The sequence below is a fragment of the Theropithecus gelada genome, chromosome 14 (genome assembly GCF_003255815.1).
Source record: "Theropithecus gelada isolate Dixy chromosome 14, Tgel_1.0, whole genome shotgun sequence".
Taxonomy (NCBI): domain Eukaryota; kingdom Metazoa; phylum Chordata; class Mammalia; order Primates; family Cercopithecidae; genus Theropithecus; species Theropithecus gelada.
This window is the reverse complement of record NC_037682.1, coordinates 1,075,445-1,085,904: the sequence shown is the minus strand read 5'-3', so window position 1 is coordinate 1,085,904 and position 10,460 is coordinate 1,075,445. Positions and strand designations below refer to the sequence as shown.

Sequence of the window (10,460 nt, the reverse complement as noted above, 5' to 3'; positions counted from 1 at the left end):
CACCAAGATGGTGGGCGGGGGTGTGTCGTCTGTTGCTGCCGCGGCCGCGCAGGCCCAGGAGCCCCGGGCCGCATGGGGAATCCCCATGGCAGCGGAAACTGCGGCCAGCGGCGCCGGGGCCAGTGTATGAACGGCTGGGGCAGCGGAGAACGAGCGGAGCCGGTCCCCCCGCGACAGTGGACGCGCCCGGGGCGGGGCCTGGGGGGAGTTCTTCCCGTGCGGCCGGACCGGGCCGGGCAGTCTGGGACGCGCCGCCGCCATGATCATTCCTGTACGGTGTTTCACTTGCGGCAAGATCGTCGGCAACAAGTGGGAGGCCTACCTGGGGCTGCTGCAGGCCGAGTACACTGAGGGGTGAGGCGCGGGCTGGGGCCGGGGCTGGGGGCTGAGTCCGCCCTGGGGTGCGCGGGGGGCGGGAGGCGCAGCGCTGCCTGGGGCCAGCGCTCCATGAGCAGCTTCATACCCGGCCACTCCGGCCCAGCTCTGTGATCTGCTTTCGGGAGAACATTGTCCCCTGAAGTCTGGGGAGAGAACGGAGTTGCGCTTCAAACCAGTGGTGTCCTGGGGATTCTAGGTGGCCTGGCGGGTGACAGGCGTCTTGTCACCCGCAGTAAAGCCCTTGGTCTCCGTCCTAATCTCTCGTCTCTGCTCCCAGACCCACCCCATGTCCTGCAAACCTCGCTGCAGGACGGGCGGGCGCGGCGGCTCACGCCTGTAATCCCAGAAGTTTGGGAGGCCGAGGCGAGAGGATTGCTTGAGCCCAGGAGGTCGAGACCAGCCTGGACAACCTGGGGAGACCCTGATCTCCAGAAATTTTTTCTTTTTTTTTTTTTTCTTTTTTGGGACGGAGTCTCGCTCTGTCGCCCAGGCTGGAGTGCAGCGGCGCGATCTTGGCTCAGTGCAACCTCTGCTTCCTGGGCTCCAGCAATTCTCCTGCCTCAACCTCCCGAGTCGCCGGGACTACATGCGTGTCCACGCCCGGCTAATTTTTGTATTTTTAGTAGAGACAGGAGTTCGCCATGTTGGCCAGGCTGGTCTCGAACTCCTGACCTCAGGTGATCCACCTGCCTCGGCCTCCTGGAGTGCTGAGATGACAGGCGTGAGCCACCGCCCCTGGCCCTCTTATCTTTTTAATTCGCCGGACTTGGTGGTGCACACCTGTGGTCCCAGCTACTTGGAAGGCTGAGGCGAGAGAATCGCTTGAGGCTGGGAGGCAGGTGAAGATTTCAGTGAGCCGAGATCACGCCACTGCACTCCAGCCTGGATGAGAGAGTGAAACTCTGTGTCACGCACACACACACAGAAAAAGAAATGCAGGGCAGACTTGCTGACCACCCTCATCATCGGGCTTTGTAGGGGAGGCATCCTTCTCCTGTGCTTGTCCCTCAGTGCTGCTGTCACCACTGTGCATGAGTCTTGGTGCCCCCGCTGGAGTCTGACCCTTGCCTGCTGAGTCCTGGTCACATGTGAAACCCCAGGCTCGTGTGTGCCAGCCTGCCACAGGCTCTCAGTGCAGCTTGCTGGACGAATGAGTAAAGCGAGTGGGCTGCCAGAGTGAGTGGCTGGTGGCCTGTCCAGACCCTTTCCCAGGGATATGAAGGGCAGGGGCCTCCCATGTGGCCTCCCCTTTCCCAAGCTTCTGTCTCTGCACATTGGAGCCATCAGTGTGGGAGTTTTCTGGAGGTCTTGATGGTGACTGGACCTTGGTCCCAGGGAAATTAAAGCTGCTAATTGGCTTGGGAAATGGGAGAGGTGGCTCCCTGGAGAAGCAGTCTCTCCCTGATTGAAGGAAGCAGAGGTGAGGAAAGACGCCACAGTGACAGAGTAGGGCTTGCTCTGGCCGGGGTGGGGGATGAACCAGCTAAGGGCAGGCCCCTGGAGAGCTACCCTGCTGTGGCTGGTGTGGGATGAGGGGAGCTGCACATCAGGACCTCGGTGGCCTTGGTTTTCTATGCTCCCCCAATTACTTCTAGTTTTCGTTTTATTTATATTTCTTACATATGTTAGACACACATATATACAGCCGGAGTAGGTGGGAGAGGAGGCTCCTCACGCTCCACCCAGGGATCTGGGCATTGCCAGGTTACTCCAGCCAGGATCATACCGCTAGGTCTCTACTTCTGATCCGGGTGAACGTGTTCGCCTTGCCGGTAGCAGGGGAGTGAGGCCAGCAGGCAGTGAGAGGCAGCTTGGATGTGGGCTCCAGGCCTGTGCAGACCGTGGAGAACTCAGCTGGCCTCTCTGTTCCTCCCCTCGCTTGACACAGGGATGCGCTGGACGCCCTGGGCCTGAAGCGCTACTGCTGCCGCCGGATGCTGCTGGCCCACGTGGACCTGATCGAGAAGCTGCTCAATTATGCACCCTTGGAGAAGTGACCAGGCTGGAATCCACCTACCTGCCATGCTGACCATGGGCCATGAGCATCCTGCCCCAAGTTCACAAGGCTGAGGCATCCAGGAGCTGGCGCAATGCCTCACCACAGCGTGTGTGTGTCCCATCCCCCACTCTGGAAGGAACAATCCAGTAAAGGTCTTTCAGAACTACCAAGGTCCCAGCCCTCACTAGGATGTCAGGGGCCAGGACTAGGCCCAGCTCTCACACCGCGGCAGCCCAGGGAAGCCGACTGGGCCATGAATTCTCCTAGCCCTGGGGCCAGCCTGTTCCACAGGTACCCCTGCAGGAGGTGCTGCCAGGAGAGCCTTCCATCTCAGGGCTCTTTGAGGTTCCCTCCTTCTGGGTGCTCTTCAGACTGAGCAGAGGCTCCTGTACCCTCTCTCTTGGAATCTGAAGAGCCAGATTTAGGCCAGGCACGGTGGCTCACCCCTATAATCCCAGCACTTTGGGAGGCCAAGGCGGGTGGATCACGAGGTCAGGAGATTGAGGCCATGCTGGCTAACACGGTGAAACCCCGTCTCTACTAAAAATACAAAAAAAAAAATAGCCAGGCGTGGTGCCGGGCGCCTGTAGTCCCAGCTACTCGGGAGGCTGAGGCAGAACTGCTTGAACCCGGGAGGGGGAGCTTGCAGTGAGCCGAGATTGCGCCACTCACTCCAGCCTGGGTGACAGTGAGACTCCATCTCAAAAAAAAAAAAAAAAAAGAACCAGATCGTCTGGGGCCCAGTCTTTGCTATGGTCACGGCTGCTAGCACCTGCTGGCCCCTGCCCACTGCTGCCTGTCCCTGAGGGTCCCACCCGAGCCTAGCAGGGAGGGCAGGCCTTAAGACACCCCTAGTTGGCTTGGGAGGAGGCCCTGCTGTCCAGGCAGTGCTGCCAGCAAGCACCCCAGGTCAGAGGGCCCTGCTGCTGAGATACCTGGCGTGGTGCCCTCTGGTGGGGGAGAATGGGTCTGCCTGAGGGTCTTCAGTTCTGAGCCTTAGGGACAGGAGCCTGGGCAGTGGGGGGTACAATCAGTGACTGAGCCCTGGCTCCCGTCTCCAGGGTACCTCTGCCAGACACTAGGCTCTGGTATCTCCCACCCATGCCCCCAGCAGGGCCTATAGGCTCCACCATGTAAACCCCCTCACCCTACTGCCCCCACCCATCTGCCTGACGCCTCTTACCTGGGCACAGCCCCCAGTGTGCACCCTTCCCATGTCTGCTCCCCACCATGACCAGAAGGGTCTTTGGAAACCATTTTTCCTCTCCCCCAGGGGCTCTGAACACACTACCATCTCACCATTTAGAAACATGCTCAGTTCTTTCTGCTGTGAGACCTGTGCTTGGCTGTCCCTGGCATCAGACCTCCCTTCCCTGGAGCCCCATGGGGGCTGTGTCCTGGCTCTGCCCTTCTTTGTCCTGACACTGCAAGGAGGGGTCTGTCTACCCTGCTGGACGTGAGGGGCCCTGAGAACAGACCACCATCTCACCAGCACAGCGGGCTCGTCCATCTGCCCCACAAGTGTTTATTGAGCACCTGTATGTGGCAGGGATGGTTGTAGGCATCTGGGTACAGCAGTGAACAAAACTGGGAGGCCCCTGCCCCACACAGGCATATGGATGGGGCAGTGCACAGTGACCATGTGGCATTTCGGGTGGTGGTGACCACAGCGGGGAAGACAGCAGGGGCTCTGAGGGAGACGAGGCCTGGGTGGGGAGGGGCAGAGGCCCAGGCCCAAGGGTCAGACCTTACTCAGCTTCTCCGACTGGGATGGGGCCATGTGGCTGCAAGGCAAAGCCCCAATCCCTGAAAGGCCTGGGGTGTGAAGGGCTTCTCCCCCTGCTGGGAACACTCGGCCTTGCCCTACTCAGCAAGGCCCCTTCCAGCCTGCATCTGACCACCAGGCACAATGTGTTCAGGCAGCCCCACAAAACACCCCCGATACCGTCGTCCCGCCAGCCCCCCTTACTTCCCTGCTGGGCTTTGGTGTGCAGCGAAAGGCACTTGAAGCTGCCTCTGGGGTTGGGGTCCCCAGAGGTTATGGTGATGGCACAGGGTGGCTGTCATCAGGGAGCCCAGCCCCTGGCACTTAGTAGTCTCAGCTCAGTAGTTGGGTGCAGCAGCAGCAAGGCACAGAGAGCCGCGGCCAAGCCCAGGGCAGGGTCAGTAGTGCTCCAGCTTGAGGCTCCTGTATAGGCAGCATGTGAAGATCATGCCAAAGACCTGTGTGCAGAGCCAGGGGGGCATAAGTAGACGCCGTGGGGCCAGCAACCACCGCCCTGCCCCATGTCCCCGACAAAATACCCGTCACCCCGTGTGCCCTCACCTGCACACAGGCAATGCCGGTCCCCACAGCCCCAATGACCCTGAGGTGCTCCTGGATGAAGGTCTCCAACTTGGTGATGCAGCCGCCCTGCGGGGCGCAGATGGGTGCTGAAGGTGGGCCCAGGGGGCACTTCCCACTGGCCCCCACCACCTCCAGGGTGTGGCCATGCCCACCCCTAGCACCTATGCAGCCAGGCCACTGACAGACAGCTCAGCCAGCCACTGGGCTGCCCACCCACCACCTCCTAAGATATCGGAGGCGTGGTCTCACTGCCCACATCCGGCCACTGGGCTGCCCACCCACCTCCCGTAGATGTTGGAGGCGTGGTCTCACTGCCCATATCCAGCCACTGGGGTGACCCACCTCCTCATAGATACTGGGGTGCCCCCATACCTTCTCATAGATACTGGAAGCCCCCCACACTTCCTCATAGATACTAAAGGCCCCCCACACCTCCTCATAGATACTGGAGGCCCCCCACACCTCCTCATAGATACTGGAGGTGTGGTTCCGCTGCCCACCCACCTCCACCTTGTAGATGTTGGAGGCATGGTCCCGCTGCCCACAACCAGCCACCACCGTCTTGCAGCAGCTGTCGGGGACCACGCGGCCACCGGCCTCCCCTGAGCGGATCCACTCACTGTCCCGCCAGTCCCGTGAGTTGTTGCTGCCACAGCAGTGGAACTGCATCAAGAACAAGGCTCAGGGTGAGACCTGGGACCAGAGGCTCCTGCACAGGTCCAGGGAGGCCCTGGGGATGCATGCACCTTCCCAGCACCACCCACCCACCCACCTCCTGCTGCAGCTGGTCCACAGCGCTGGTCACGGCCTCGTGACCCGGCTGGTGGTAGCGCTTGGCCATGGTGTCCTTAAGGTTCTCCTTGAGCTCTGTGTTCAGCTGGGGTTGGAGTACAAGAAACTTCAGTCTCAGTCTAAGACCTTCCAAGGTGGGGCTGGCAGAGCCCCAGGATGGCCTGAGGGGAGGCCCAGGTCCTGGCTCAGAGCCAGAGGGAAGGGCTGAGGTCAGACCTCGGCATGAGGGGAGGTTGGGTGGTGCCAGGACCGTCACCAGGGTGACAGTGGAGTGCGGCAGAGGCAGAGATGGCTTCCGGATCCCCTGGACACCTGCCTGACCCCATGTGCCCCTGCAGAGACCTAGACCTCACCTCCAAGGCCCAGTGGCACGTTGGTCAGCTCTGGGACCGTGGGGATAGGGGCTGGGGCTAGCCATGTGTGTGCATCTGTGTGTGTCCACCCCACCTGTGCATGTCTGTGTCTCTGAATGGCCTGCCCAGGCCCCTCACCTGCTGGTAGTAGACATAGGCGAGGACACCAGCGATGATCTCCAGCAGAAAGATGATGAGGAGCAGGATGAAGTACTGGGCGGGGGGGGCAGGGTGCACAAGGAGGCCTAGTTCTGAGGCCTAGTGCCTGGGCACCTCAGAGCAGAGTCCCCACCCCGGCTCCCCAGGCTCCAGGTGGGGGCTGAGTGGCGGCCACCCTCCCTGAAGGTTTCTTGTGGAGCTGGTGTCTTCCCTCAGCTGGTCCAGCGGGAATGTGGGGACCCACAGGACTAGGCAGGGGTGGAAGGACCGTGCCCCCCCCCCGGGTGAGCACAGCAAGGCACAGGTTCAAAGCCTGCAGCAACAACCCCCTTGGGCCCCATCCAAACCACCCCGCCCCGTGGCCCTGTGCCCTGCTGACCAGGCGCAGCAGGTTCCGACGCTCCTTGAAGGTGGCACAGCAGCCCAAGACCCCGGTCACCATGACGACAGCGCCCGCCACCACCAGGATGTAGGCTGTGGCCAGGTAGGTGCCCGAGGCCAGGAGGCTGATGTAGTCACTCTTGAGGGCCAGCGTCCAGATGCCCACTGCCATGACAGCCAGGCCGGCCAGCTACAAGCAGTACACACCAGTCACCGACTCTGCCCAGGTCTGATGGTGACCCAGGAGGGGCAGGGGTGGGTGTGGGAGTGGGGGCAAGGCGACCCCTCCTCACCCAGAAGCAGCAGTTGTAGGTAAACAGCAGGTACTTGAGGCAAACGGTGCCACATGTTGTCTTCTTCTCGTTAAACTCACCCATCCTGGGGCTGGGGAGGCAGGGGAGGGGTCAGCGGGGCCACAGCACCAGACCCCTGACAGGGACAGATAGGAGGAGGGAACACAGATGCCCAAGCCGGCCCAGGAGTCGGGTGGAGCCAGCCACTGTCCTGGGAGACCTGCGAAGGAGCCCCTGTGGGAACATGACGTGTCACCTCCTAGCGACTCAGGAGCCCTGACCAGGTGCAGCCACGAGAGACCCCTGGTGCCCACAGATAGGCCAGGGGTCATGGAGGACCGCCCATCATCACTGCTGACTCACCCCTGCTGGCGGCCCGGGGAGGAAGCCCTAGCGGGTACCTCCGGTGAGCTCATGCCAGCCTGCCCGCCCCCCATGGCATTCCCGGGGCCCCACGTCACAGGCTGACAGGAGACTACGGGCCTGCAGTGAGGGCAGAGGAGGCCACTCAGAGACAGAGACAGCAGAGAGGCAGAGGCTCAGACAGGCCCCAGCTCAGCCCCTTCCTAAGGCTCTCCAGGCCTGTTTACGGTCTGTTAAAGGGCAGCCCTTCCTTCCTCCTGGCCCGAGTGGGGAGAATGGAGCGTGGAGGCAGGTGGAGCCTGGCAGACTGGGAGGGTTTTTCCTGGACAGGGGACCCACACCAACACGAAGGGGCAGCACAGACAGGCTGTGCCCCTCCCCAGAGGCCCCGTGCCCTGCCCAACATGCAGCAGCGGGCAAGCTGTGAGCACAGGGAAGGCAGGGACCGCATGGGGTGCAGACAGCAGGTGAGTGCCCCAGGCCACGTTTCCAGACAGCACAGCCAGGCCTGGACTTTCACCACCCCGCTTGCTCTGCCCCGCCCTGCCCAGCACACACCAACCGGGCTGGGAACGACTCCTCTGCAGGACAGGTGGACAGAAGCTCCCCAGGACTCTAGGCTACAGGGGCAAGGACATGTCAGGTCACAGGTTACACGTCTGGCCCAAGGGCCAGAGTGGGCTGGGTTCATTCTGGAGGCAGAGAGAGGAGTGGCCAAGCCTGGTATTTTAGTCTGGGCTAGGGTGGGGCAAGGCAGAGGACATTTCTTTTCTTTTTTTCCTTTTTTTTTTTTTTTTTTGAGACAGAGTCTCGCTGTGTCGCCCAGGCTGGAGTGCAGTGGTGCGATCTCACCTCACTGCAAGCTCCGCCTCCCGGGTTCGCGCCATTCTCCTGCCTCAGCCTCCCAAGTAGCTGGGACTACAGGCGCCCGCCACCCGCCAGGCTAGTTTTTTGTATTTTTTTAGTAGAGACGGGGTTTCACCGTGTTGGCCAGGATGGTCTCGATCTCCCGACCTCATGATCTGCCCGTCTTGGCCTCCCGAAGTGCTGGGATTACAGGCTTGAGCCACCGCGCCCAGCCTTTTTCCTTTTTTTGAGATGGAGTTTCGCTCTGTCACCCATGCTGGAGTGCAATGGTATGATCTCGATCTTGGCTCACTGCAACCTCCACCTCCTGAGTTCTAGCAATTCTCCTGCCTCATTCTCCTGAGTCATTGGGATCACAGGCGCCCACCACCACGCCCAGCTAATGTTTGTATTTTTAGTAGAGATAGGGTTTCACCATGTTGACCAGGCTGGTCTTGAACTCCTGACCTTAGGTGTTCCACCCGCTTTGGCCTCCCAAGGCAGAGGACATTCCCGGACAGTGTCTGATCCTGGGAGGGACCTCATGCCTTCCCCAGGTGCCCCACTCTTGGCCTTCGCTCCAGGCCCATCACTGGCCCTTCTGCCCCAAACAGCAGCAGCTACAGCTTGGGAAAGAGGCATCATGAAGCTCGCGGGGACAGACCTGACCACTGAGCTGAGAGGGGACATTCACCCTCCATGAAGCCAGGGGCCTAAATACACGCACGAGGGGTGGCACGAGCAGACCCTGCCACCAGCGGGGCGGTGTGCCTGCCACCGATGGGGGGGATGTGTGTCTGTCACTGAGCTGGGGGGATGTGTGAGCCCCTCACGGATCTGCCCCTGGCCTGGCTGTGAGGTCCCAGGCTTTCTGGAGAGGCTGGTTCAAGGCACAGATGCGGCCTCCACCGCGAGGACACAGACGACGCGCTGCGGAGTGGCCCCTCTTCCCAGGAATGCCTAGTCCCTCTGAACCCCCTGGGAAAAGGCCATCCAAAAATAGCTCTCCGGCCCTCCCCGAGTCCCCGGGACCCGCACCAGGCCCCTGGGCGACCCGCGCCCTATCAGGGGGAGCCCCAGTCAGGAGGACCTGGGACTCCGCGCCTGCCAAGCGTCCCCGGGGCACTGCAATGAGGTCACCGCCGCCGACCCCGCCCGGCGCGGCCAATGGCGCGCCCACTTGCACGCGGGCGGGGGCGGCTGCGGGCGGAGGGAAGGCGGCCGTGTCCAGGGACAATGAGCAGGGTGTCCAGGCTGCGCGTCCCGGGACCCCTGGGCCGAAGGGTGCCGTCAGGCCGGTCCAAGGGTCCGGGAGGCGCCTCTCCTTGCCACTGCGCCTCCCTCACCCGACCGGCGTCCGCCTCCCGCGGAAGGGCCTGCGAAGGAGCTGGGCCAGGCGGTGGGTGCGGCCTCCCGGAACCTCCCGGCGCCTGCGGCTGGGCCTCCGGGACTGGGGCGCGCAGGGCCTTCGGCCTCCTCGTTCCCCTCGTTCCCCTCGCCCCGCTCGGCCGGGCTGCCGTGACGTCGCACTCACCTACCACTCGTCGGAGTCCGGGACCGGGCGGCGGCGGCTGCGGGGGCGGCGGCTCCCAGCGCTGAGAATGCGCGGCCCGGCGCCTCCGAGGGGGACGCCCCGCCCCGCCCAGGCCCCGCCCCGGCCTCAAGCCCCGCCCGGGGCGTCAGGACCTCGACAGGTCTGAACCCGCGTGGCTGGCGGGAGCCGGTGGGTGTAGGCGCTGGGGGTCGACCCGACACTGCGGAGGCCGGGCGAGCTGCAGCCCTGGGGGTGCCAACAGCCCATCAAGGGCTCATCCGGTCCAGGGACAGAGGAGCTGGGCGGGAGGCAGGCCCGGAGATAAGACGGCGACCAGCCCAGCCAGAGGGCCTGGGCTGTGGCGACCGGGCCCTCCTCCATGCCCAACCCCCATCTCTTTCTCAGCACCCAGGAACCGCCCAGAGGCTGCAGGGGTCGGCAGAACGGATGCCGGCCTGGGGGAGGGGAGGGCCTAGCGCTGTGGGTAGATGCAGGAGAGGGGCTACTCTGCGTGCAGTGTGGACAGCCTGGAGACCCGGGCAGGCCTGGGGTCCCAGCGAGAGATACCCATGGGGTTCTGGGGGGCCCATGCCCTCCAGACTGGAAGGGGCCACTGGGAGCGGTGCGAGGAGGTGAAGGAGGAATGGTAGGGCCGGCCTAGGGCTGCATCAAGAGGCAGAGAGTGGGAGTGAGGAAGGAGGGGGCTCCCCACCCACCAAGCTCATTCATCACTGCCACAGGTGAGGACCAGCATGGGAGGGGGTGGCCGACTGAGGCTAGGAACTGCCCGGGCTCCCTGGTGAGACAGTGGGGAACCCTGATCCACACACTGGCGAGGGCCTTGTGGAGGCTCCAGCCTTGATGGGTAGTGTGAGTTTGGGGCATGACCAGGGACACAAGAGGACACGCAGGACCTCAGCCCCATCGCCGCAGGCCCTCGCTCCCTGTGTTCACCCACACAGCACGTGTACACAGTGCCCACCTCATGCATGTGGCACACACAGGCTGTGGCCCC

At 62.8% G+C, this 10,460-nt stretch overlaps 2 protein-coding genes across 6 annotated transcripts; one reads left to right on the top strand and one right to left on the bottom strand.

The window, feature by feature from the left end:
* Positions 1–152: 152 nt before the first annotated feature.
* Positions 153–5,491, top strand: POLR2L (RNA polymerase II subunit L). 2 transcript variants are annotated; one of them, XR_003115741.1, is made up of 3 exons: positions 153–354; positions 2,267–2,485; positions 5,242–5,491. XR_003115741.1 is itself a non-coding variant. In XM_025358204.1 (2 exons), exons 1-2 carry the CDS (start codon positions 260–262, stop codon positions 2,373–2,375), a joined length of 204 nt encoding a protein of 67 aa, XP_025213989.1. In that variant the 5' UTR covers positions 153–259; the 3' UTR covers positions 2,376–2,541. The 2 variants fall into 2 exon arrangements, 1 of the variants encoding a protein (XP_025213989.1); XM_025358204.1 differs by lacking the exon at positions 5,242–5,491 and having other exon boundaries at positions 2,267–2,541.
* CD151 (CD151 molecule (Raph blood group)) lies at positions 3,883–9,537 on the bottom strand. 4 transcript variants are annotated; one of them, XM_025358202.1, is made up of 9 exons: positions 9,446–9,536; positions 7,624–7,685; positions 6,703–6,793; positions 6,408–6,599; positions 6,008–6,082; positions 5,497–5,601; positions 5,229–5,387; positions 4,704–4,790; positions 3,883–4,600 (listed from the first exon to the last, which is right to left on the bottom strand). In XM_025358202.1, the coding sequence occupies exons 3-9, from the start codon at positions 6,784–6,786 to the stop codon at positions 4,541–4,543; spliced, it is 762 nt and encodes a 253-aa protein (XP_025213987.1). In that variant the 5' UTR covers positions 6,787–6,793; positions 7,624–7,685; positions 9,446–9,536; the 3' UTR covers positions 3,883–4,540. The 4 variants fall into 4 exon arrangements, with proteins under 4 accessions (XP_025213987.1, XP_025213988.1, XP_025213986.1 ...); XM_025358203.1 differs by having other exon boundaries at positions 9,450–9,536; XM_025358201.1 differs by lacking the exon at positions 7,624–7,685 and having other exon boundaries at positions 9,450–9,537.
* Positions 9,538–10,460: the final 923 nt, after the last annotated feature.